This window comes from Corvus moneduloides, chromosome Z (genome assembly GCF_009650955.1).
Source record: "Corvus moneduloides isolate bCorMon1 chromosome Z, bCorMon1.pri, whole genome shotgun sequence".
NCBI classification, from domain to species: Eukaryota; Metazoa; Chordata; class Aves; order Passeriformes; family Corvidae; genus Corvus; species Corvus moneduloides.
The window spans coordinates 5,019,823-5,045,979 of record NC_045511.1 but is presented as its reverse complement, the minus strand read 5'-3'; the positions used below and the strand labels follow the sequence as shown (position 1 = coordinate 5,045,979).

Here is a 26,157-nt window from a genome sequence, read left to right as displayed (position 1 = left end):
GCACATTCATCTTCTGAGAAGGAGAGGCACCTTGTTTCTCTACTTTTTTCTGCATTTGTCCAGGCAAATATGGGTACATCCTCAATAAACGTTTATTTGTAATGTATATTAGTAGTGCTGGAGGAGGCATTCAAGAAGGAAACTTCTATAAAAAAAAGCTTTCAAAGAAAATTTCAGAATATCTAATGTTGTTCCTATAACTATTAAGTTCAAAAGGGCAACCTGGAGGTACATGTTAATATGTGTTTAGATGTACTTAATGTATTTAACCTAAATTTTAGTGGGAAATTGCAGGGTAGGGCTGTAGACCTGAATACAGTGTATTGGTGATCTGCCAGTAAGGGGAATGTGTAATGTTAAAAAAGAGAAATTCTTTTTAAAATTAGGGAATCTTTCACATGGCCCTGCCTAAACTGCAAAATTGGTGGAGAGTCTAGTTGCAAAAGAAGAATGTCAGAGATAGCAGGTGAATTTCCCTTCAAGAAGAGTGAAAATGAAGTGCTTCAGTGCTTAGTATGAGAATTGTTTGGTGAACCAGGTCTGGGAAGGAAGTAAGAGTAGCCAAAACTAGAGAAGTTTAAGAAACCCATGTAAAAGTAAATAAGTAGTAAAATGTTAAAAAAAAAGAAAAAAGAAAAGACTGGTAGCTGCAAAGTAATGTGAAAAAATCATATATGAAACTCATATTCTTAGGAAAGGTTTTTTCAGATACACAAAACATAAATATAGTGAGATTTTGTTAAAAGACATGGAAAATAAAAACTAATTAAAATAAAGTATGCTTATCTATACTGATAAAGTTCTTTTATCTGCCATGCACAAATAAATTTTGAAACTTACTTTTTGAAATGTATGATGTTTGTGAGATGTGGGTTTTAGCAGGAGAGGTCAGATATTGTCAGTAAATAATTTAGCACATTCTGCTGTAGGTACAGAGGGACCACAGAATTCTTTGAAGTTAAAAACCTTGTTAGGATTTTATTAACTTTCCTCAACAACTTAAGCATAGCCTGTCCTGTCTTCACATTTTGTGTTGTTATCACTGACAGCTTCATAGCAGTTGCTGTTTTCCTTTGACGCTGTGAGCTGCTGAACAGGTGTTACAGTTCACCCAACAGTCCTGAAGTTAAGTGACTTATATCTAAACTTGGAATCATTTGGGGAATCAAAGGCATAATATTGGTTTTGAATCATTATTTTAATGATCTTTGGTTTTAATTATATTTAATTTTAGAATAATTCTGAGCATACTAAGTTTATAAAATCAATCACTATTCTGTTGCGAATCAGCATACAGCAGTATTGGTTTCTAGCTGGTTTTCTTTAATTTGCTCTTCACATAGTACTCAGTCTTGCTTTTTATTTGTAATAATTTGTCCATATCTTCTGCTTAATGCTGCCGTGGGATGACATTTAATAAAATGTAACCGATGCAGAGTTCATTTGTATACTTAAATTAATGACATTTTTATTAAAAAGTTAAAAAAAAAAATCAGTGTGGATGGCTACAAGTGAATAATTTGGCATGGTTCTATTTGAAGTCAACTCTTGTGATACTTCAGAAATAAGGATCAGGGAAGCAGTTTGCCTTGTTTTATCCAAATCTCCCTGTTGATCTGCACCTGAGTAGTTGGCAATATAAGAACTTCTTAGTCCATTTTTAGTCAGTGCTCCTTGCTTGTTTCTATTTTGTGAGGTTAAGTTCTCCGTGTACAGCACCAAGAGTTGCTCGTTGTGAAAGTAGTTGCTTTTGAATTGCTGTGTAAATGAACAAAGTGTTAATTTTTTTAAACGCTTCTGCTTCTTAGAACTTGGGAGTTGATTATATTCAACATGCAACCTGCTATGACCCTAAATATAAAAGGCTGCTACCCTGCTTTCAAATACTATTTGGGTGTTCAGTGTCACAAACAGTTGTGCACAATGTTCCTGCTTTGATTGCTAAGATTGAAATTTAGTAATCATAGTAAAGGAGCATGAGTAAGTATATATGGCTGTATCTATATACTGGTTATAAATACTTTATTTATTGTATTTAACTGTATGTACATGATGAAAAGCATATCTCAAAGACCAGTCATGACAGAAATTTAAAAAGCCATGGGTTGGAGAGAAGGAGATTAATATGTTAGTTTAGTGTCTATAAACTGACACAGTTTAATTACAGGTTTAAATATTAGTATAATTATACAGTACTTCTCACTTTCATAGTTCAAATGTGAACTCATTTATCCTCATGACATCTCTCTAAAGCACATAATTAACACTTATTTAGCCTTGGTACCAAACTGCCCTGCAAAGTTTAAATTCAGGGCTGCCCATGTTCCTCTCTGCATCCAAACTGTCCCACTGTGAAAGCCTTGCAGTGCTGTGCCGCACCCTGAGCGAAGCTACTACCTTTGGATTGAACCTTTGGTTCTGCCTGTTCAGTGTTGAGCCTGAGCCATCCTGACAGCTTCTCATAGCCCCCATGGCATCTTCCTCCTCTTGCTTGTTCAGATAGTTCCTTACTTGTTCACCCAGTCATGTGTTTTCAGAAGAGAAGTGGCAGGGTAGAAATTCCATCCATGATCTGTTTGAGTGGGAGAGGAAACAGGCTAGATAATCACCTGACTGTACATGTACGTAGTCAACTTTAAAAGTGCCTAGTTGAGAGACATGGAAGGTGGTCATGTCTTGAGCCCAAAACAAGAATGATGGGCAGCAGAATCCGAGGCTTTCCCAGCAGCATCACAAGAATGCCTGGCTGCTGCCTTGGTGGGAAGGTGGCTGGACTTGGGCCTGATCAGACACAGTGTCCCCCATGCCTTGTTAGTCCATTGCTATTGCTGAAGACTGCCAGCAGTGTTGAAAGATGAGTGAATTGCAGCTGTAGCTGGTGCTGGTTATATGTACGCTGGAATTTCTTTAGAATTAAAAATTTTAATCATAATGAATGTAGCCTATATAAGATCTTGTAAGAAAAAAATCATTCAATGTATCTGTATACTATGCTGAAGAGCATTGTAGAGTTCAGACCCTTGGCTTGGCATCTTCAGCTTTTACAGTCTTCTGGCCTAACAGCTTGCAAGTAACACTAGTGTGAGTACAGTGATACTGAGCTCCGGGATAAGATATATTTGGGATTGTAGTGGCAGAAGTAGCCTTGGTGGGGGCAATGTTGGTGGCCCTGGGTAGTAGGCACACTTACTTTTGTAAAGGAACCCTGTTGTTAAAGAATCTGTGGTAGCTGTATGGCTTTTCTAACGTTGTAAAACAAAATGACAGGTGAGCTTTTGATAAAATATAAACAGTTACAGAAGGAATTTTCCTTTCACCCCCTAAGTAGGGAAGCTTAGCTGAGGAATACTGGGCTATTTTTAATTCAATTTGAAAGGAACCGTACCAAGATTATTTAAAGATAAATCTCCATTGAAGTAAGGAACAAATATAAGTGTATTTTGTGTACTGTTGCTTTTATATAGTTCCTCTTCACCCTTTTTGTGTTTTAGAGCAATGAAATATTTAAACTATTTGCAAGGTAATACTGCAAACCTGGGTCTGTGCAACAGCTGCATTGCTTATTCTTGTGGCTTGATTTTCCTTTTTATCTTGTTCTTTGCAACCAAAGACTTACCCAGTATGTGTTTCATGTAGCTGGCAGAATTGAAAGCCCTTTTAAGCTAATACATTAAAGATGGAAGCATTTGCAGAAGAGCAGGTTTTTCATTCCTTGGTTTTTATGCTGTCTTGGGCTTGATTCCTGTCTTCTGAGACACTGTTGTGGTTCCTGTGTAAGGTGGTGGGAGAGTTCATTCACACCTGCAAAGACACAATTTCTTATTAATTAAATATGTATGTATGTATGTATACAGCAGTGCAGTGTTCCCAGCTTTAGGCTCTGAAATTGGAGGCAGTTTAGGAAGTTGCTGAGCTGGAACATCTTTTTGTTTACTGTCTCAGCAATTTGTGTTTAAGACATCCCTCTGACCCTCTAAATCTTTGGTTTGTATTTTCATTGAATAATGAGTTCAGCATTTCCAGTGACCACTTGAAAGCTTCACCTCCATCACAGAGCTGCAATTGTGAAACAGGCTTGAATCAATAAAATCAATGGAGTTTTTTCTTATACACTGTAGAAGTGTAGCTATTTTGGTTTTTCAAGTTTTCAGGATTTCTGTAAAAAACCCCAGCTTTTTAGAAATTTATGTAATTTTCCTTCTCTGGCAGTATTTTTTTTTCTGCAGAGGTAACATGGACACAGGTTTCAAGGAGAGAGATTGGATAATGTGGTTCAATTTATAACATCTTCGGTTTTGCAAAACATAAGAGATAGAGATTATGCAGTTGTGATAAGTCCAAAATAAAAATGTTAAGTCGACTTGAGTCTCAGCCATGCTTAAAATACCATCATCTGGTATGGTGATGCCCTACCTTGAGCAGAGTCTCTGGTTAAGTACTTTTTAGCCTTTTCAGTTTCAAGACCTTTTAGAAAATGCCCAGTGGAGGTGCAGTGGTCTTCAGAAAAATACAGTTTACTAGATGGTGCAAGAACTTATTTTAGTTAATTTTGTCATCCTTTAAGAGAGGGAGAGAAAGTCACTGGTCTGATCTGCAAAAGCTGAGGTATGGCAGTCTGTGGCCAGAGCACTGCCAGATGTGAATCTAGTCATTTCAGCTGGCACTAGGCTAGTTCAAGTAGAGTTGCTCTAAACTGACTCTGTGCAGGTGACATTGCCTATGTAAAAATGCTTCCTTTGAAAGCAGCATGGTCTTAAATATCTGTAGCTCTTATGTATGATGGAAATGCCTTTAGTGCTTTAAGACTTTGGATTTGTTCGGGGATTTTTTTTACTCTTTGTTTAGCTTTGCAGAGCCATCACAGCTCAGAGGCACCAAGGTGATGATTCTCCTCATGTTCATCAATAGCAGCGCTCACTAGCAGTCACTTAAACCTGAGCAAGATTGCTGAAGGTACAGGAATTACACAGGTGTTTTGGGGAGAGTGGTTTTAACATCACAGTTGTAGAATATTATTTAAAGTCTTAATTTTCCTTGTAAAATTATTCTAGTGTAGCTTCTGAGATGGGAAGAAAAAAACCCCTCACCTTTAAAGTTTTGTTAGAGAAGAGAATATTATGTATTTGAATACCTTTTCATAGGCTATAATTTCTAAGTGCTTAAGACTACTGAGGAGAAATTTAAGTATATTTTAGAGACTGTTTAGATTAAAAACAAGGCATCCAAAACAGGAGAAGACACAAATCCAAAAACCTCTGCAGTAGTCCTCTCCCCTGGACTCAAGAACCTCTCTTCTTCATATAGAACATAATGATTTCTTTTCTTGCTGTTTGCAGGTGCTCCTGACCCAACAGCAGGTGCTAGCATAGATGATGAAAATTGCTGGCATTTGGATGAGGAACAAGTCCAAGAACAGGTTAAACTCTTCCTTTCCCAGGGTGGATACCATGGATCAGGGAAGCAGCTCAATTTGCTTTTTGCAAAGGTGTGTTGAGTACTCTGAACCTTTTTTCTCTCCCCTGTTCTCCACGCCAGTCTACTTGTATGCATCTTACTCAAAGTTCTAGGTTCTACTGTTATAAAATAACACAAAGCCTTGGGAACGCAATGGCAACTTGATAATGAGTTGTACAGAAGTGGACTACAATCTGATGTGTCTTGATCAGTATAAGGATATGAAGTAACATTTCAAGCATCTACAGCTTTGCTGTTCTCTTCTTCCTTCACACCCCCAAAATGTTGGAAAACATTACAGCAGTTTGTATAATACACCTGTGGATTGCTTGTGGTAAAATTCTCTGAAGAATTGTAATTGAATACTGAAACCAAAATTTTGTTAAAAAAATTGGGAAGGCAGACTGTTTTTACTACTTAAAAATTTCCCATCACACATATAAATTGCATTTCTAGCTTCACAGAAGTGGAATATTTAACACTGCAGCATATTGTCTGTACTGCGATTTCTTTGCTTTCTTCAAGTTTGTATTAAAAGACTCGTTTCCTAGGTGCGAGAGATGCTAAAAATGAGAGATTCAAATGGAGCTCGCATGTTGACGTTGATAACAGAACAGTTCATGGCTGACCCTCGTCTGTCGCTTTGGAGACAACAAGGAACTACAATGACTGACAAGTATAGGCAGCTCTGGGATGAACTGGGTAAATTCACAGACTCATTTAGGTGTTCATATGTGTAATAAAGAAACAATTACATATTTGGAGTTGAGAAAAACTTTTATTGTGGTTGTAGGCAAAGCAGAGTAGAGTTTTCTGCAGTTTTCTTTGTTCAGTTAAGTTTGGGTGAAATTGAATTTCTGATCTGCAGAATGAGACAGTTGCAGTTAAAGAAGAGGGAACATGGTGTTAAAGAAGTACAATTCCAATAGTTTGTAAGTATCAGAGGATCTAAAAAGAACAAAGCAGAAAGTGGAAATGTAGCTGCACAGCTGAGGCGAAATATATGTCTCTAGTGCTAAGTTGGAAAGGTTAAAGAAAAAACTGATTCACAATTATAGAAGTCAATTACCGAGCAAGAAAGGAGATGAAATAACAGAGGACTAACAATTAATGTTGCTTTACAGGAAAGGTTGCCTGATACATGACTTAGTTGTGCGATTAAGAGAATAACAGAGGCTGAAATGGGAAAGGAATGTTTGAACTGGTGAGGTCTGAGGGCACTTGCTGTAAAGTGTTTAGGAACACACTAATACAGTTTTGAACTACTACTTCAGAAATTGTCAAAATCTGTAAGAATTTCATCATAGAATCATAAAATGTTTTGGGTTGGAAAGGACCTTAGAGATCATATATTGCCAACTCCCCTGACATAGGCAGGGACAATTTTCACTAGACCAGGTTGCTCAGAGCTTCATTGAGCCTGGCCTTGAAACACTTCCAGGGATGGGGCATCCACAGCTTCTCTGGGCAGGTGGTTCCAGTGCCTCAGCACCCTCACAGTCAAGAATTTTTTTCCTAATATCTAATCTAAACCTTCCTCCTTTCAGTGTAAAGCCATTCCCCTTTGTCTGATTACTACACGCCTTGTAAGCAGTCCCTCTTCAGCCTTTTTGTAGGTCCCCTTTAGGTACTGGAAGGTGCTCTAAGGTCTCCCCAGAGCCTTCTCTTCTTCAGGCTGAGTAACCTGAACTCTCTCAGCCTTTCTTGTATGGCTGGTGCTCCATCCCTCTGATCATCTCTGTGGCCCTTCTCTGGACCTCCTCCAGTGGGTCCATGTCCTTCCTGTGCTGGGACCCCAGAGCTGGATGCAGCACTGCGGGTGGGGTCTCAGCAGAGCAGAGCAGAGGGGCAGAATCCCCTCCCTGGCCCTGCTGGCTGCGCTGCTTTGGATGCAGCCCAGGACACGTTTGGCTCTCTGGGCTGTGAGTGCCCATGGCTGGGTCATGTCCAGCCTCTCACCCACCAGCACCCCCAAGTCCTTCTCGGCAGAGCTGCTCTAAATCCCTCCCAGCCTCAGCCTGCATTGATAACAGGGTGTTACCTGAAGGGAAAATCAATACAACTTGAATGTGAATGTCAGCAGTATTTACAGATGGAGAGGTGAGAGAAAAGATAAAAAGTAATCACAAGCATTACTTTCCTAGGTATAAGGTACTGTAGCAAGCTACTAACTAATAGATATCCAAGAGTGTGGAAGATAAAAAACAACCTGAATTATTTAAAATACAGTGGTAAATCTAATTCGTTTCTCTAAAAGGTAATTCACTGAGTTTATGAGGGAAGGGATTAACATGTCTGTCTTAGCATTCCAAACCTTACTTACAGCGGTCTTGGAGGCTTTCCTAAAGCAAGCTGAAGACACACATGGCCTAAATGAAATTGCCTTGTGATTCATGGAACTTGGAGTAGAAACCTGTGTTCTCATTCTGGAAAGTCATTTCAAGTCTACACTTAAAGAAGTCTGTTTTGATGTGCTCTGGTCCTTATGGCTGTGCCTGATTTATGTGGCAGAAAACATATAAATAACTATTTAATAACAAGGAAAAGTTAGGATGATGTCCTATAAGACATTATGCAAGTAATGCAAAGAATGGAGCAAATATCATAATGCTCTTAATGTAATTTAAGGGTCCAAAATCAAGCTAAATGAAATCAAATCCAAGTAAGGGTAACATGCTTCATTTAGAAAAGAAGAATGAAATGCAAAACTTAACTTTTGCACTCTTAGAGGTCAGAGATGATCATAGTTGAATCTATTAACTGATGGGATAAGACTGGATATAACCTGTATAGCAAAAACTATGTTCACTCTAAATTAAGCACTAGGCTAGTAAACTGTTAGCTATGTAGTTGAGATTACAGACTTCTGTGGTGAAAATCCTTAATACCATAGAAGACAAAGCTCTGTCAGAGTCTGGAAGCAACTACAACTGTAACAACCGTTTCAGTATGCCATTTTTATGATCCTTTGTCTTGTTGGGGAATAACAGTGTTTGCCAGCAAGGCACATGCCTAGCTGGACATACATACGACAGAATTGTATCCCACCATACTGAAAATTGGAGGGTCTCATGCTTCATTGCTTATGTGGGTTGAGTTGGTAGGTGGTGGGAGAAGCAGAAATGCGTTCTCCATCTGTTACCTGTAGCAGTCTTGCCACATGCTGTCAATAAACAAAAAAAAGGTTTTGTTACATTTTTGTAGCGGCTCCTCTTGTTTCATCAGTTTTGTATTAACATCATTTTCTTGATAGCACCTGTCTGAACGTAGAGGAGGTAGAATCTGTCTGCCTATAGCATCAAATAACAAATACTTCTGGATTAACTGAATTTAGTTTACCTCTATTATCAGAATTCTAGATGTCACTCCCAAAAAGCAGCCTCACCACTACCTGAGCTGCTGTATTTGCAGTCTGAGGCAGACCGCATTGTTTCAGTCCTCAACTGCTCTGACTCAGTATCAAAATCTGTTCATCATGTAGCATTCTTTCAGTTGCAAATACATTTCAATCGCATCAGGTGGGCAGTAGTCGAAGGGTAGGACTTGGTTCTTCCATCTCCAGATAGTGTTTATGTTTCTAAACTCTCTATTTCTTCTCCCCACTGATAGCATTCCTTGGTTCCTTCCACAGCTGCTTAGCAAGTTCCCTCCAAAATGCTGTTAATTGGGTGAATCTCTCCAGAGTCACTTCTACATGCATGATGTGAAGGCTGCAAGTTTCTGCAGTGTTTTTGCTAGGATTTTACTTTGCTTGAGTTTCACTGTTTTCACATTAAACATCGCTTTTTCCATGTGAAACTTGTGTCTCAAAAGAAGAAGTGAATGTACAAAAGGTTCAAGTAGATTTTAAGGGAGACCAGAGTTAAAATAGCAGACTGCAGAGGGAAAAGCAGGATGGCCCTGGCAGCATATGATCTGTGTTAGTCGAAGTAATTCAGACACTGAGTTTAAAGGAGTCATGCTATCATTATGTTACAAAGTAATACTGGCTTGTTATCTTCTAGCATGTCAGAGAACCAAAATATCAAGGGAGGGAAGTGAGACACAGGCCTCTGTGTATTTAACAGTCTGTATTACCTGTTCAGAGTAATCTGGGAGAGGCATATATGTATGTCTTCTAAAAACAATCTTTTAGCTATACTCTCATTTATGTCACAGGTAGGTAGCAATTTAATGTAGTTAGGGAGAATTTTAGGGCATAGAAAGTAAGTAAATATAGACTCTGCCTAATAAAGGCTCTCTTGCTTGCCTTGGTATGCTGTCTGCCAAGTGCTAGGCATATGGCCACTTTGTCAGTTCCATCTTGGCACAGACTTTTAAGCATACTTAAATAACCACCTTTGCTCCTTGACTGGGTCATTGGAGCCTTTCATTAGAATTTAGGTGATGCTTCCTTCCTAGCACTGGGTATTGGCAGGGGTACTGGAAGGACACACTGAGCTTTGGTCAGAGTTCCTGTTGAAGTTTGTGGTAAATTGCTGATTTCAGTTGAAATCAGATTGGGTTTGAGTGTTTGAAGGTGCTGATTTAAAAACAACAACAGTAAACTCCCCCCCCCCCCCCACCAAAGTAACAATAAAAAACTCTCTAGAAATAAAACCACCAAAACCTTCACTCAAGACCCACAAATAAGATGCTTTAGGTCTAAGTATGAATCTGGCAGTTTTTTTAGTACTAAGCCCTAATTTCCTAAGCAATTTACAATTCAGAAGCATCATGTTAACAAAAAAAGCCTTGCACATAACTATGCAGTTGTTTTTTAAAGCCTCTAGATTGGCAGTAAGAATATAATAACTGCCCGGCAGATTCCCCTGTTGTACATCAAGGAGTGGGATGAGCTATATGCTACTTATGGAATGTCAGAGGTATACTATTGGAAAGGTTACAGGTCAGAGGTTTAAGCCTTGCTCAGATACTTCTCAAACTAGAAGAATTTAGATGCAATTTCAGTGATGCACTGGTGATCACTTCCAATTTGCCACAGTAATAAATGAATTCCAGTTTGCAGAGTGTAAAGCAGAGTTGGAATTCTTCATGTTGCTGTTTAAATGGTATCTCGGTACATAAATTTCACATGCGGATCTTAAGGTGTTTGACTCATGGTGACCATGGTTGAGGAGTTCAGGATGTCATAAGGATTAATTATCTGAAGCCCCTTGGTTTGCCTTTTAATTAAATTGCATTGGTAAAATGGGTATGGAAATGGAAATGCACAGTAAATACCTGCTGATGCCTGTTGAGCTGAGATCTCTGATGTGAAGGAAAGGTCAGTTAGCCTTCTTTGTGGTATAGAGGAAAAAAATGGACTGTATAATCTTAGTAGATGAGGAAGTTGTTAATATTCGTCCATGAAAAATTCAGTAAAAGTTACTTGTTCTCATGAAAAATGAAAAGATTTCCTTAAAAAAGGGGGGGAAATTGACTTTGTACCGCAGCCCAGGGATCATGATGGCTGTGAGACTCTGCTTTGGAAATAAGGGTTGAGCACTGCCAGATGCCAGACACTGGGAAGAGACTGTTTTGTCGGCAAGTGGGATCTGCAAGTTAATTGGTGTTTTCTGCAGGCTTTTGGCTGTGAAATGAAATTGGAAGCCCTTTAGCCACATGGATAATACAGGACCTGAATACAAATGTCACATGTCACCATCAGGGCCCACTGTGAAACAATAGTGTTCCCACTCAAACACTGTGCCATTACAGATCATTTAAATATGGGGATTACATTTAAACTAAAAGCCCCATTTGCTTCTTACTGCAATTTAAAAGTCCTCTTAGCAAAAACTAAGTGACAAATTAAATGAAAAAAGTGCCCACATTTTTAAAGCTACAATGCAAAACATTTTTTTATTGTTTCTCATATGCCATGAATGAATCATTATACTTGTCAACCCTAAACCAGGCCATAATTGGAGCAGCTACTGTTATCAAAGTAGGGCTGCTCTTGTGACAGCTTAATAAAGCTGAAACTGTTAAATTAAATCCCAGATGCTTAATCTGATGAAAGCAGTCAAGTAGAAGAATCTAAGACAAGTATCTACTGCTTGATGGAGTGATGGAGCCCAACACCTTGTCAACACGTGGATTAAGGAATCAGATTTTTTTTTTCCTGTGCGCTACCATTTTCAGTGTCTTCATATCCTATCGCTTGTATTCATGGTGAAGAAACTTCATGTAATTTGCATGTTTCAAAACAAACATTTCTAGTAGATTTCCTCCATTTTGGTATTTAAGAACTCTTAAAGGGGGAAGAAAGATTTTTTTTTTTTAAGTCAAGATTAGTTTCTTGTGAAGTACAAATATGGTGGCAGTGTCATGGGAAAGAGGTCTTTGGCAAGGCAGGACAGTGGATAGAATTGGTGAATGTGTTCTAGTTTTGCATCATGCTGATCCGGGTCTCTCTTAGTCATCTTATTTTATGATGTTGAGGAGAATGGTATAATCTCTATGTTCAGCCATTCCTTCCACATTTTAATGCCTAATCCTCTCCTGTCTGCCTCAACCACCTATTGGAATCTAAAGTTCTTAAGTGTGGGAACCTCTTATGGTATTGAAATGAACCTCACTCATGTGATAAAGCTCTTCCCAGTGACATTCTTAGAATCCTTTCTATTATATACTGAATATGTACTAGCATATTAAATGGGCTATTGCTATAAAGGTATTTCTTGAGTGAAATAACATGACTTTGCTGCAGTAGTTCTAAAAGTCTTAGTAGGTTTTCACTAGTACTTTGCTCTGTTTATACCACTTTTTATATGTTGGATCAGCCTGGTAGTCTGTTTTGGTTTCATGCTTACTGGTATTTTGGGCATTTTCTAGATTAGAATTATATATTTTTGTGTTAGAATTTAAACTAAAATACCATTTTACAAGGTCATGTGATACAGAGAAATAGTACAATATATTTCCTGATGGATCGTGCATGGACCTTTATTAGTAACACTTCACTCCTCATCTAAACATTAATTCTAAATGTTGAGGTTAGGAGAGGAATCATTACAGACTAATTAAGAGAGATTTAATTACCATTTTGCCATGAGCAAACTAATGATCAAGGTTTAAATATAATGTCGTCTGGTTTTTTTTATTTTTATTTGGAAACCACTCTGAATTTTTCTGGCAAAAATTTATAGTCATCTCTAGAAAACATCAAGTTAGATTCTTTTAACCTTATCTGAATGAAGCTATTTTCCATCTATATTTCTGTCTCAGGCATTCCTTCCTTTTGCAGTTAGAGACAAACTTGTGTGAATGGGACATGCCAGCTGTTCTAAACAGATTGTCTATGCTTAGTGCTTAAGTGGAGTGGGGAAGAGGACAAAAGCAGCTATGGCTGTTGCCAGTATGCCCCTAGATAAATTCCTTCTTGGTGCCCAATTTGATCGTTACTCCAGGGCTGCCATGAAAAAGAATTGATAAAGTTAATCATTCATTACAGTTTTGGTGCTCTAGTACCATTTTTTGGAGCTGCATACTTCATGCAGTCCCTTTTTAGGGTCACCCATGTAGTAGAGACATTCGCTTTCCCCTATATTTTATGGTATTTATAAAACAATACAGCAAGACTCTAAATTTTGATTTTGACTTCAAGTTTATATTCATATGGTCTTTATATTGTTGAATATCCCCACTTATAATTGCATTATGTATTGCCTTAAAGCTAAAGAAAGTACCTATGCCCTGCACCTGTAGAAAATAAAGTTAACTTCAAATTTCTAAGTATAGATTAGTCAGTTACACATAGGGCATTTCTGGCCTTGAAATGAAAGCTGTAGGAAGCCCTGCATTTGAAAGGAGGTGGATGCACCATTTCCCTTGGTCTTTCATTGTGGGACTTTATAGGTAGAGTGGTATCTTAACAAATATTTGTGTCTTAAACTGTATCATATCCAGTAGGCTGTCTTTGCTTAAGTAGTGGTTACATTAATATTGTTTAGTCTCAGCTGTCATGGTCTTATGGAACACATGTACCCTCAGTTCGTGCACTGAAGGTTACACCTGCTTTTTCACAGAACAAGCTGTTAATTTATGTCTGAATGATTTGTGTTGTTGGAGGTGCTAAATTAATAGTAGGTCAGAGTTAGCATCACAAGACAGTTTTGCTGTTCTAAGACCTGAGTTACGGATGACAACTTAAATTGCTGTCATGGCCCTACAGTGTCTTGGTTGATGCTGTCACCTTCATTTCCTCAGTGAATGAAGCCAGGCTGCTGTTCTGAAAAGATGGGTTTTGTCCACCTTCTCTGAGGATCATTTCCTTCTTCCTCCATTACTGACATTGCCATAATAGTATGTGAAATGAGGGGGTATGTGAGGCCAGAGTATGACAGTAAATTTTTCTTTTTAGGTAATTTCACAAGTTGGAAGGGACCCAGAAGGATGATTGAATCCATCTCATAAGTGAATGGCCCATATAGGGATCAAACCCACAACCTTGTTATTAGCATCGTGCTCTAACCAACTGAGATAATCCTGTGGTATTTATCAGATTGCAGAAATAATGGTCACAGTAATTACCTTCAGTATGTAAGCATAGCTTGAGGGGTTTATTTAATATTTTTAATCCCATACAGAAAGTTGCATTTCCATTCTGTTCAGTTGGATGGAAAGTACTTCAGATATTTATAAATACCCACATTAAAGCAGTTGTTTTTATTCCTGTGATGTTGAACTGATTTACTTATAAATGTCTTAAAACGTGTTGCGTGGTGAAGCTGGTGCACAACTCATTGCAGCCCTAACTGTGGAATCATGTCTGATTAAGGACAGAGTTTTACTATAAGCCAAGCTGATACTTGGTGTTATTTTTTCCTACCTCTCTCACTCTTTATTTTTCATACTTCAGTATCATTAGGCTGCCATTTAATTTTCCAATGCCACTTCTAGTAAATACCCGAGCTAGAGAGAAGTGATAGATTCATGGGGTGGACTTCCTGAATCTTCACTAATTTCTTCGAGCTCTACCTGCCGGTCAGCCATCTAGCCTTGTGCTATTTTCCATTTTTCTCTTTTGAATGAACACTGGAGAAAAAATCTCAAAAATTGGAAGTGAGAGGTGCAAGAGTTTCAATCTGCTTGGGTATGTCAAATCAAGACAGGAAACCCTTTATAGTTTTAGATACCTATTACATAGACTAAAAATTTGATAGGGAAGACAGTTCTTCTAAACCCACAAAAGGTAGCTGAAAATTGTAACTGGAGCTGCAGAAGTTTAACAAGAAAACTAGAAATAACATTAGAATTTTGAATAGTGGTAGGCAGCCAGTAAACTGTAACCAGGTGCTGTGCTAGATTCTTGTATTAGAAGTTGTAATTAAAGTATGCTGTTTTTGTAAAAACTGAGCAGTCATGTTTGGACTGGAACATAAAAGTGACTTGGGAAACGGTAGTGTAGGAAGGAATTTAGACTAGACAATCAATGTATTCCTCTGGTCAGTTACAGTGCATTATTTACATTTTGTGAGCATAGTTGTGGCAATTGTAATTCCCAGTTTGCAAGGGAGTGTTAGCACTTGCTTCATTCTTTTTTTTTTTTTTTTTTTTTTTTTTGGTAAAAGAGAGGTATTTTCTTCCCTCTCTCTTATTAATAGCTTGTTTTAATGGACAAACATCTCTTGTTTTGCCTCTTCCTAAAAAAATTAACTGTGAGAGGAATTAATTCATCTCAAGGATAAATTCGTACAGAAGTAGCTTAATGCATTTATAGTTAGTAGTCACATTAACTTTTCTTCTGAAAATTCTTGAAGTCTCTGAAGGTAGACCGTGACTACTGAGAGTATATTGCTAGTTAAAGTAATTGGTAAAATATCTGATACATATTTTGGGCAGGAGCATACTTTGTCTTCACCACCTAGCTGTAAATATTGGCAACTAGTTGATAAAGGACTATTTTTTTCTCTTTGTGTTAGAGTTAGAAGTGCTTTTGCCTTCAGTTGATTGATTGTAAACAAATGATTAAATAGTTTTCTAAATATGAGGGAAGTTAATCAATGAGGTTCGTTTGTAGGTTCTTTATACTTTTCTTTAGCTTTGTAGACTAATAGCCCATGCCTTTCTGCAGTGGTTAGATTATGGAGTACTACAGATGCATAGAGGGGTATCTAATGAACATGTGGCTGATCCTAAGTGTTCTCTTGGGGAGATCATAGTCGACTGACACACTGTAAACTGCACCTTTCAGGCAAATTCCATTCTTACATGAAACCTTTTGGTTGAATGGCAGAGTGTCTGCAAAGATGCCGGAGTTTTTAAAACATTTAAAAGGTCATAACCCAAAACAACAGGCTCATGCAAAACGTCAGAAGTGTGTGGGTAGTTCCTTATTCCATTGTGCTAAAGAGTTGAAAACGTAGAAAGAGAAAGCAGAGTTTTGTGGCACAGAGATTAGAGCATGTGGTTGCTGATAGCTTAGAATGGAATCTCAATATGTAAATACCTGTTTCAGCCAAATACGTGTGTGTCTTTAACCCTTGGAGCAGCAGCAGGCAGTAAGAAAGGAAAACTTAAGGAGTTAGGCGTTTTATTTTGTCTCTGTTCTACACTTCCACTTTCTGAAGTGCGTGCTTGGAGGTTAGCCTGCAGAAGGGCAGTGATTCCCTCATGCCATTGGGGCTGCAGGTAATCTGTTGAATTGATCAGCCCAGCTAGTGTGAAATGCATGGGGAGTGATTATACTATCATACAGAATACAACCAGCATGAAGCACTTGTCAAGACCAATACATCAAAGTTTAATTCAGTAATAGAATGAATTAGAGCAAAATGAAACATTCTGTTCTCTAAGACACACAGCACCTATTCAAAGCCTTTTTTTCTGAAGGCTGAACAGAGAAACCAGAATACATTAAGGAATTTTTATGAATAAAATTGCAACTTGGGTACAACTCAGTGCTGAGAGTAGTTTTCCTTGATGTTCTCATTGAAGGGGGAATAGTCCTGAAGTGCTTTGCCTATCTTTACTATTCTATAAAAGCCACTGTTTAGTTGTAGCAATCTCTAGTGGGACTTTTGATTATGCTTTGTTTTAGTGGAGATCTCTCCATGCCTGGAGAAGGGCAGCGGCTTTGCCAGTTGTTCTGAAGGCACTTGTCCTTCTCGTTCAGAAGCTATAAACACCACACAGTACTTCTTTGAGGTTTACAAGTGGCTCTCCCAGTGGAAGTGGGTATGTGTTTAAAATACAGATGTAAACCACTTTAAACTCCTTTGCTAACACTTCGACTTCAAAGTGTTCATACGTTCTGTTGGCTAGTATTGTTTTTCTTCTGGCACTTTCAGTGCTGGAAAATTATGCTTTTGTGATAGAATTGGTTAGTCTCAAGTGGGACACAGTGGCAAGTGTGCAGCAAGTATTGAAGCTGTTTTGTCTGTTGTGCAAAGGGAATGATCTTGATTACCTGGCTCCATTTTCTTCGAAACGGTCAAATGCTACTCTTGTAGCTTATTTTTTAAGATAAAGTTGTGCATTAATGGAAAGGGCAAAGAAATGTTACAGCACCCGTTTCTTGAATATTTTAATTTTGCAAGTGCCCTGTTTGGTCTAAAGTATATGAAATGTAAAATTCCAAAGCAAAGTCCAAGTCTCAGCTGTTGATTACATAGGTGTTGTATATGAGGAAATGCTGCCCCAAGCTCAGCTGTACAGCAGCCCTGACAGATACCATGATGCTTATAGGAAAAGCAGAGTGTAATCAAACAGATGAACAGAACTATATTCTGGGTCCTCAGTACTGATCAGTGTCCTAGGACCCCCCCTAAAATTGTTTCCATTGCCACCTTCCCATATAGTGTGGCAAGAGTAAAATATAATGCGATTTATGAAAAGTGAGTGATGCTTAATCTCTTGGGAGAGTCTATACACATCCCTTGCGCGTCCTTTAGCTTTATGGATGCATGCATACGCAGGATGGGTGGTTATTCTACTGTTCTGCACTACATCTACTTTTACAGTGACTTAATGCTCTTAATTGTTTTCAGTTTGCATATTTAAATCCTGATCAATGTAAAGGCCTGCTGTCCCTATCTACCCCATAAATTCAAAGGTATGGATGTCTCCAGAGAAACACAAAAGTACTGATGTTCCCTTGTGTGTACAAGGAAAGCCTGCATGTAAAATTTTCCTTTTTTTTTTTTTTTTTTTGGTGGTGTGACAAACAAGAAAGATGAATGATAACAACACATTTTCAAAAGGAGGTCTGTCTGAACCAAAGGTCTGTTTTGGCAAAGCTGCCCTTTTTTCAGGTCAGGAGATTAATATTGAATCAAAATAGGCAATTCCTCACTGCAGTGTGACAGTTCTAATATCCTTTCCCTTGTGAAATTAGTATCAAATTGCAGTTGCAACATGTCATATTTTCCAATTATTTTCTGGGGAAAACTTGTATATTGATTTGTGATTGTTTTGCCACTGTACTGTGAGGAGTTTCGTATTGAAAAGACATAGGTTAGGGTCCCGGGATTTAAATGAGAGTTTTAGTTGTGTTTTAGTAGCATGCGGTTTGGGGTAGAAGCAAGATTTGTCAACCTGCTGAGAACCAGTATGGAAAAATAGCTGGGGAAAAAGAGATAGGAAGGAGGGAGAGTTGTGTTAGAGAGAAAAGCAGTCCATAAACACAAAATACTTTCTCTGGGGTTTTGGTGTCTCTTTTTTTAAAATTACTGTTATTATTTAATGAGACTTTTGCTCATATTGTGGTTGGCATTGGTGACATTGTTAAATATAATCAAAAATGTAAACCTGTGAATGCTAGGAATGTATTTTGGGTAACTTCTTTGGAGTGTAAGCTGTTGCCAACAGCAGTTTCTAGGCTGAAGTAACTGGAAATTGATCCCAATGCGTTTCTTGGAAATTACACATAGCTGTCCTTCCACAGGTCTTATCTGTAGTAAAGGGGGTAAGCATGATCAGCAGTTTCCCCGTATGGGAGCCATCAGGCGGAAAATAGAGAATCTCTTGTTGGAGAGCAGGGTAGGCCTTCAGGTTGGTGGTGACATTTAAGGGCTAGCTCAAAGGGCTTCCACTGAGCAGCATCAGAGTGAAATAAGAAGAATATCCTCCAGGCTTCTGCCACTTGGCATGTGATAAAGTCTAGGCAAAAGTGAACATTTTCCTCGGGCTTTTCAGCGTGAGGAGCAGGGCAGGAATCAGTGAATTGAAAGAGCCAGAATGGAGCAGATGTCAGGGGAGGGGGAAGGTGTTTAGAGAGCAGAAGTAGGAAGAAATATGGAGAGAGTCAAGTGCACACACTTGGGATGGGATAGGGAGGGAGAGAGGGGAGAAGGAAAAAAATCACACCAAAAAAAAAACCAAACCTCCACCAAAACCTACACTGACCAAAACCACCTAGGAATCCAAATAGGTTGAGGAGTGTGGGGTCATTTGGCATTATGCATCCTGCTTCCAGATGGTAGGCTTTGTGGCACTACAGGAGCTCTTCCTGTTCCCTTTTCTTCATCTGGTGGAGGAGGTTTGTCTCACACTCCTCTTCCTGCAGGGAATCAACAGCTGTCGAAGCTGTTTGAGATCTTAGATATGCATGCAAAAGTTTTCTCTGAAGTCATAGGGAGCAGTGTGCAGTTCGGTTCTAGTGAAATTTTAAGTGGTTTGTGAGGGGTTTATTGGAAATACACTTACTCTTTACATAAAAATAGCCTGGATTTCCGAGACAATGACTGCTAACAATGTAGTTAGTTTTGACATAGTTTCCCACTTGAAACCACAGATATTTTTAAAGAATTTTGGTACTTTGAGTTACCTTTGCCCTCTCCTGCCTCACAGATTACCACGTGTAGTGGAGCTTCCTTAGGAGGTTGGTGAATTCTCTTGCCTCTAGTGGTGTTTCTCAGATGTGGAAAAAAAAAGGCCACTTACTCTGTGTGGGCATGGTGTGACACAGTAGTTAGTGTGTTCTGCCTTCATAGATGATTGAAATACTTACCAAATGTGGTTAAGATAGTCCACTTTGCTTTTGCTTCAGTCTGAAAACACTGGGAATCTGATTACAGAGTATTACATTGGGGTTTTTTTGTTTGGTTGGATTTTTGGTTTTGGTTTTAGTTTTTGGGTTTTTTTTACTTTTTTGTTACATGCTGACATGTACAGTGTAATGCCCTCAAGTGATACTTGATTTTGAAAATAAATAAGCAAGCCCACAATTACTGTTCTCCAAGGCTTTCCAATGTGCTGCATCTTGCATTTTGTTTTGCAGATTGCAAGAAATGTAGTGATTCTGTTTTGGGCAGTTCTGAATCATTGATGATTAATAATAAGAACCAGTTGTAATTTGACTCCTTTTGGAGCGTGAAGTGTGCTGGGAAGTGTGTCTAAAGAAAATTACATGGCTTGATTTTAAGAGAAGTTTTTAAAAAGAGTATTGGCCTTACTCACCCCCATAGCAAGTTTCAGATGTGTCCCCAGACTCAAAAGACTTATACTTTATCTACTGTGCAGTAGTAAACTGCAGTAGTTCAGTGTCTCTCTGGTGTTCTGAATAGTAACATACAATATTTTGTTTTGGTTTTCAGATTTTTTTGATATTACTTCCCCTAACATGTCAGTCTTGAGTAGCAGGAGGCTTAGCCTTAAGAATCGTGCTGTGTTTCCACTGGCTCTTGTGCTGTGGCATGCCTGAGTTACTTTAGGAATTAATGTGATGTGATGCCCTGTGGATACAAAAATGCTGCTAGCAAGAATTTTCTTGCTGTTTTCTAAGTCCATGAGAGACTTTTCTCTCGCACAGGAGATAGTAGTGGAGTTCTGTAAACAATGAAACACCTGCAGCCTTGAAAAGTCTTGTTTATAGTACAGTAGAAAAATATTTTGACAATGGATGTTTTAGGATTTTGGCCGATCACCCCCAAGAGGTGGCTGATCCTTTGTCCAATTAGACTATGAAGAAAAAAGTCTATAAAAAGAGTTTGTAAAATAATTTAATAAATCAATCTTGCTGCACAATTCCTGCCTGCTGGATCTTCTCTCCTCCTCCCTACAGCTGCGGGACACGGTGATATACCCCAAGGCATTTTAATAGTGCCCTGTGCTCTGGGTATCCATTTTGCATTTTTAGTTGGCAGAGGAATCCTAGAATGTGAGACTTCTATCATTCTAGAAGAACCAGCTGCATTTTTATTCTTTTTTTTTTTTCCAGCCTGTCATGAACATTGCATAGCCTAAGCATATTCTTGCCATCTCTTTTAGTGTATAAGGCATATTCTTAATGAGCGAATGAACTGTCGCTAAACAGTACTTGCAGATGTCTTCGTGTTTCTGTCAAAGTTCAAGCTGGTGCAGGGACAGCTGATTTAGAGAAAAACCTTTGCATTTGAAAATTGCCACTAGACTCTCAGATGCATTTGTGCCTGCTGTGCTATATATATAGTCTCAGGGAGCAATTTCCAAAGTGATAGTATGTGTAATGTGTCAACACAAATTAGCTTTCCCCTTAGGACTCCCTAAGCAGAGAATATAAAGCAAATTTTCTAGAGTAACCAAATTACTGAAGTAATTGCCGTAAAAATGTCTTATTCTCGTCAGACTGCACAAAACTAGTGTTTACTGGTTATCTGAGACCCAAATGTGTTTGGGAATGAGTTACATGAGTATTTCTAATGGGTTCTGAGTGTGAAAGTATTATGTTTACAAAATGCATGTGTTACTAATGTACTTCTTTGGTTCCTGTAATGCAAAGCTGAAAGATGCATAGTTCTCATTAATACGAAACAACATTCACTTCTGATACAAGAATTAGAAGGAAAACTTGGTTAATGTAACTTCTGTAACTTGATGTGAATTTTTCTTTGCCTTTGACTGATGTTCCTGTCTGATGAGGCATTCATTGGGAACTCTGGATTTCTAATACAAAAGACCTACTGATGCCTTTTAATTGAGAAGGCTGGCTTGGTACCATCTTTCAGCTGCTTCAGATTGGCCACGCCAGCCCCAACCGCCTGTGTCAGGAATTCAATCTGTGTGGTGTTAAGTGTAGCTGGGAAGCAAGCAGTGTAGCCTTTGAGTGGAGAAAAAGTATATGCTGTAGAAGTTTGCAATTAGTCACTGGCTGCTGCATTTTTAATAGAAAATATAATGTAGAAATTTTTTTAAAATCAGGTGCTCTGTGGATGTGTATAGTCTTAAATCCCCACTGCAAGTTGGAGCAGAAGTCCAGTTGGCTAAAACAGCTGAAAAAATGGAACAGTGTGGATGTTTGTCCCTGGGAAGATGGAAACCATGGAAACGAGTTGCCCAATTTAACCAATGCTTTGCCTCAGGGTGCAAATGCTAACCAAGGTGAGCCTAAACCATGTACATTGACTGTACATGCAACGTACAACATAACCTCTCTCTTACATACTCTAGCCTTGCAGAATTCAGCACTCTTTCCTGGGAAAAGTAACCTTCTTGTTGAGGACCGACCAGCCAAAATCAGTTTTACTAATACTGTCTTTGCAGAAGAGCAAATAGGTGGTTTTTAATTGTACTGTGGCTCTAACATTTTCAGAGCAAGTGTTTTGTGTTTCGTTAGGTCTTCTAACTCTTCACTGAGTGTTTCTAAATATTGTTGCATAAGAATTGGATGTCCTTGAAGTATATAAAAGCCTGTTGTTTCTTTGCTTGACTGTAACCTAGTATTCCTTCTGGTATTGGGGTTTTCATTTTGCTTGCAGTTACAAAGCCTTGATAGCTATTTAAAGAGAGATCTGTTTAAACTGCATTAAACTTGTATTTGAGAAACTAAAGCATCTCTGTCTGTGGGACGTGCTGTCTGCATTACGAGGTCTGTGGAGGGTGCAGCTGTAATGCTGCCGTCTTGGAGGGGGTGTCTTTTTGTATTTGATGTCATGCTTTCTAATATAAAATGTGATTATCAAATCTGACAGAAGCTTTGTACAGTCCTCTTCAAACAAAGATGACTACTTTGCTAATAACTAGGCAAAATGTGGGTATTTATGCAGGTAAAACTGCTCATAATCCTCAAACCATCAGTAATGATACATATTGCATATAATTGCAATGAAGTTAAAATTAAATTTCTTGGTAGGGGTTAGATCTGCACTTAGTTGGGTTTTTTGTTGTTTCTTTTTCTTGGAAGATTACCTCTGAAGGAAAAATCTTGATTCATTATTAAATTTCACAGGTAGCCAGGGAGATAAGTTCTTTCAGCAAATGACTCCTTACAGAAGTATTTTTCTTGCTCATGATGTTCAGACCAACCTGGGCAGGGTATTGATAACTCTGACATGGCTTCTGAACATTGATAGATGTAGTGCCATGTCAATAGAGAAATTTTGCCATAGGAAGATGTCCAGTGAGGATTGTGTCACTCCCATGGCTTCAGTACCTCAGTTTATCAATAGTATTTGTATATGTTCATGACCAACAAAGTTATACAAGTGCTCAAAGTTAATGTCACTTTTCAAAAAGAAAAACTACAAATCAAATCTTTTATGCAATTTATCCCTCCTTCATTCTGACTAATCTGGATCTAAGGAGGGACACTGGGGATGCTTGAGTGCCATAGAGTTTCTAGCTTATTTTAAGGGAGTTTGTACTTGGTGTTGAATGTCCTTCACCTCTAGCAGTTCTCTGTGTACAGTCCTGTCTACCATCAGCCATGCTGGTTTCTAGATGACTCTCTGAGTGCAAGATGAATGGCACACACTTCGTCTGAGCTCTTGGGTAATAATAGGATGTGAAATGTCATCTGCAGGCTGCTTGGTGGAGAGGGGGCAAGGCAGACTGCCATCAGCTGGGGGTTGGTGAATAGGTAAAAGACAGGAATACTGTAAATGATGCAAGTATGAATGAGTAAAAAGCTGATGCAGCTTTCTGAACCTGTGAAAATGACAGATTCATCGAACAGGCCACATCGGACAGTGTTCACTCGAGCCATTGAGGCATGCGATCTGCACTGGCAGGACAGCCACTTACAGCACATTATCAGCAGTGACCTATACACCAACTACTGTTACCATGACGACACTGAAAACTTGCTCTTTGACTCTCAGGGGTGGCCCCTCTGGCATGGTAAGTGGCTAAACCGGAAAGATGTTTCCATGACTTGGTGCTTTGTTCATTTTCTGTGGCATTATTTTGAGGGGGGAGGTGGTGGAGAGATGGATGAAAAACCTGGCAAAAAGAACAGAGGCTCCCTTGAAATGTTGGCTCAGAAGTAGTCCTTTAAGTCTCTCTTGCATAGTTTTAAAAACAAAACAGAAAAAAATTTAAACAAAAAAGCCCTTTTGAGTAACCTAGCAAAACAGGCCATGGCAGTTATGGAAGCACTGCTATTCTTCAATTATTTTTTCTGTTATAGAACACGTTCCTACAGCCTGTGCGAGGGTGGATGCATTACGATCTCATGGATACCCACGAGAAGCACTGAGGCTAGCAATAGCTATTGTTAATACACTAAGGAGGCAGCAGCAGAAACAGCTGGAAATGTTCCGGGCTCAGAAGAAAGGTAAATGTGGGGAAGAGGAGGGCAAAGGGCATGCAAGTTGACAGTAACACCAGGAACTTCGCATGAGGAAACTGGTTTTGAAACTCAAGTGAAAGACCTGACTTCTAACTCTTCAGTCTGGGTAGTGCTAATGTCACATTCTGGATATTAGGGGTTTTCTGTAAAGTGTGTTGTGAGCTGTGCAGGGCTCTTACCAGCCTTCTGCAATATAACTGGCACGATAGGGCATTTGTTCCAGAGGTTTTGGTTACACAATGAAAATAGTCACCCTATGTAATTTAAAGGTTTTTGAACAGGACTTTGCATTTGGTATGTGAGGTGTTTAATTTTTTTTCTCTGATCTGTAATTTTGCTGAGCTTTATATTCTGAGGGGTAAGCCTGAAGTTGATGTTGAGGATATCAGTGAGGCAAAGTCTGAACTACAAAAAAATCATCAAATTTGGCAGTGTGTTCCAAGAGAATCTCTTATAATGCTTAAAATTTTAGTTTTTCTGAATAGAGGGGCATTGAGTTTTTGGTGGGTTTTTTTTGTTGTTGTTGTTTGATTGGCTGGGGTTTTTTTGGTTTTGAGTTTTTTTCATTGCTTTTTTTATGAAATATTTTGTGGTATTCCACTGAGCAATACCATTGATTTTTTTGAAGGAGTGATCTCGTTCAGGTATAGTTTCTATGTCATGTGATCCTTGCAACCCAAAATAATTCTGCTCTGAATCTTTTGAGTTTGAAGAGGCAGTGGAAGGAGGGGATGGCTTTGTGAAGAATAGAAGAATGTACGTGGACAAACTGGAATTACTTTCTGAGTTGCTATGCTAATCCTTTAATTCAAATTTTATTTTAGGTCTTCTCTATTACTCTCAACTGTGTGTATCCTCATGCATTTTAGTCAAAAATACCAGTGTGAAATCATATGTGTGCATTTTTCAAGTGTGTGTTCAGGTGTTTTCCCAGAAATGAGCACTTAGAAGACAAGATATGCGCCTAGCTGAAGAAAATTTATCTGCAGTTCTTATGTGCCTCTGTATTTTTTTCCCACGGAGCCAAGGAATAAGGGTTTTTTTGAACACTGTTACTAAGAAGGGAGGTACCTGTGTCAGTGTGTGTTTGTACCACTGGCAGGTGTGAGGAGTCTGTTGCAAGTGTGCTGGTTGTAATAGTGCTCCTTTTCCTTCCCAGTTGCTAGTGCAGCATGTAGGCATTCAATACCTCTTTTAAGTTCCTTTCCTTGTGAGCAGTTTCCATCCTGCCCTTAAACAAAGTAGTTTGTTGTTTCTGTGTTGTCACTCACTACTTTTTTTTTTTTTTTACTCTCATGGGGAATTTTTAAAATACTCTCTTTTCATACCATAAAGTGTGCTGCTCTCTATAACCAGAGGAAAACTGCAGCTATAGCTCGGCTTTAGACTTTAGTTCAGAAAACACCACATGTTTCTACTTAGCTTTTATTCGTGTGACTGATCTGATGTCCATGGAGCCACTTGTGTGATTTTAAGTTAAATGTCTCTGACAAGATGATTGAAGCCTTTGGTTGGCATGACACAAGAGAAGCTCATAAGTAGGCACAACAGAATAAGTAGAACCAAGTGAATCAGTTAAGAAGTCACTCTCATGAATCCTTCTTGGTAATATTCTTTCCTTCTGCCTGTCTTTAGTACATGCTATTTGTTAGAAATACAAATTATTTACTTGGGTTTTTTTCATATTACATATCAATGGATGCTTTAAAAAAACCTCTACCGTCCTGGCAGTGTGTCTCTGTTTCAGTATGTAGTCCCACACATTTAAATAGGGGGAAACAGGACTTAAAAGTTTAATGCATATGGTTACTCAGATATATGATGCTTTGTGAACAAGGGAGAGTGAAGGGAGGTACAAGTTAATGTGTGACAGGCAGAAAAGCAGGGCAGCCATAATGGCTTGTATACAGTTTTTAAAGGGTCACCAATAATGCATCTGATCTCTCATACTTCAGTTGTGTCTGTATGTCTAGGAGGAAGAAAGCTGGGAGAGTCAAAGGGGAGTTGTTGCCGTCTGACTCAGATTTGGGGAATCTCTAATACCTGTTACCACAATTACAATTCCTCCAGTTTGTTGCACTTAACATTTTTTTCTGTGTTCTAACCAAGTAATGGGTAGGGGCTACAGAAAAAAATTCTGGTATTTGTGGTATTTGTGGACTGAAATCTTAAAATGAGCAAAAATACACTTGATCCTATTAAAAGACAATTTTTTCTTGTATACCTCATTT

The 26,157-nt window shown here is 38.6% G+C and overlaps 1 protein-coding gene across 2 annotated transcripts in view; it reads left to right on the top strand.

The window, feature by feature from the left end:
- Positions 1–26,157, top strand: part of ZSWIM6 (zinc finger SWIM-type containing 6) — a 110,788-nt gene that overhangs the window by 65,136 nt on the left and 19,495 nt on the right. Inside the window, exons 3-7 of one of the 2 annotated variants that reach the window (XM_032097468.1) lie at positions 5,337–5,485; positions 6,006–6,156; positions 21,559–21,738; positions 23,299–23,475; positions 23,765–23,911. In XM_032097468.1, coding sequence (XP_031953359.1) covers positions 5,337–5,485; positions 6,006–6,156; positions 21,559–21,738; positions 23,299–23,475; positions 23,765–23,911 — 804 coding nt within the window. The remainder of the gene's footprint in view (positions 1–5,336; positions 5,486–6,005; positions 6,157–21,558; positions 21,739–23,298; positions 23,476–23,764; positions 23,912–26,157) is intronic. The other variant, XM_032097470.1, reaches the window with a different exon arrangement.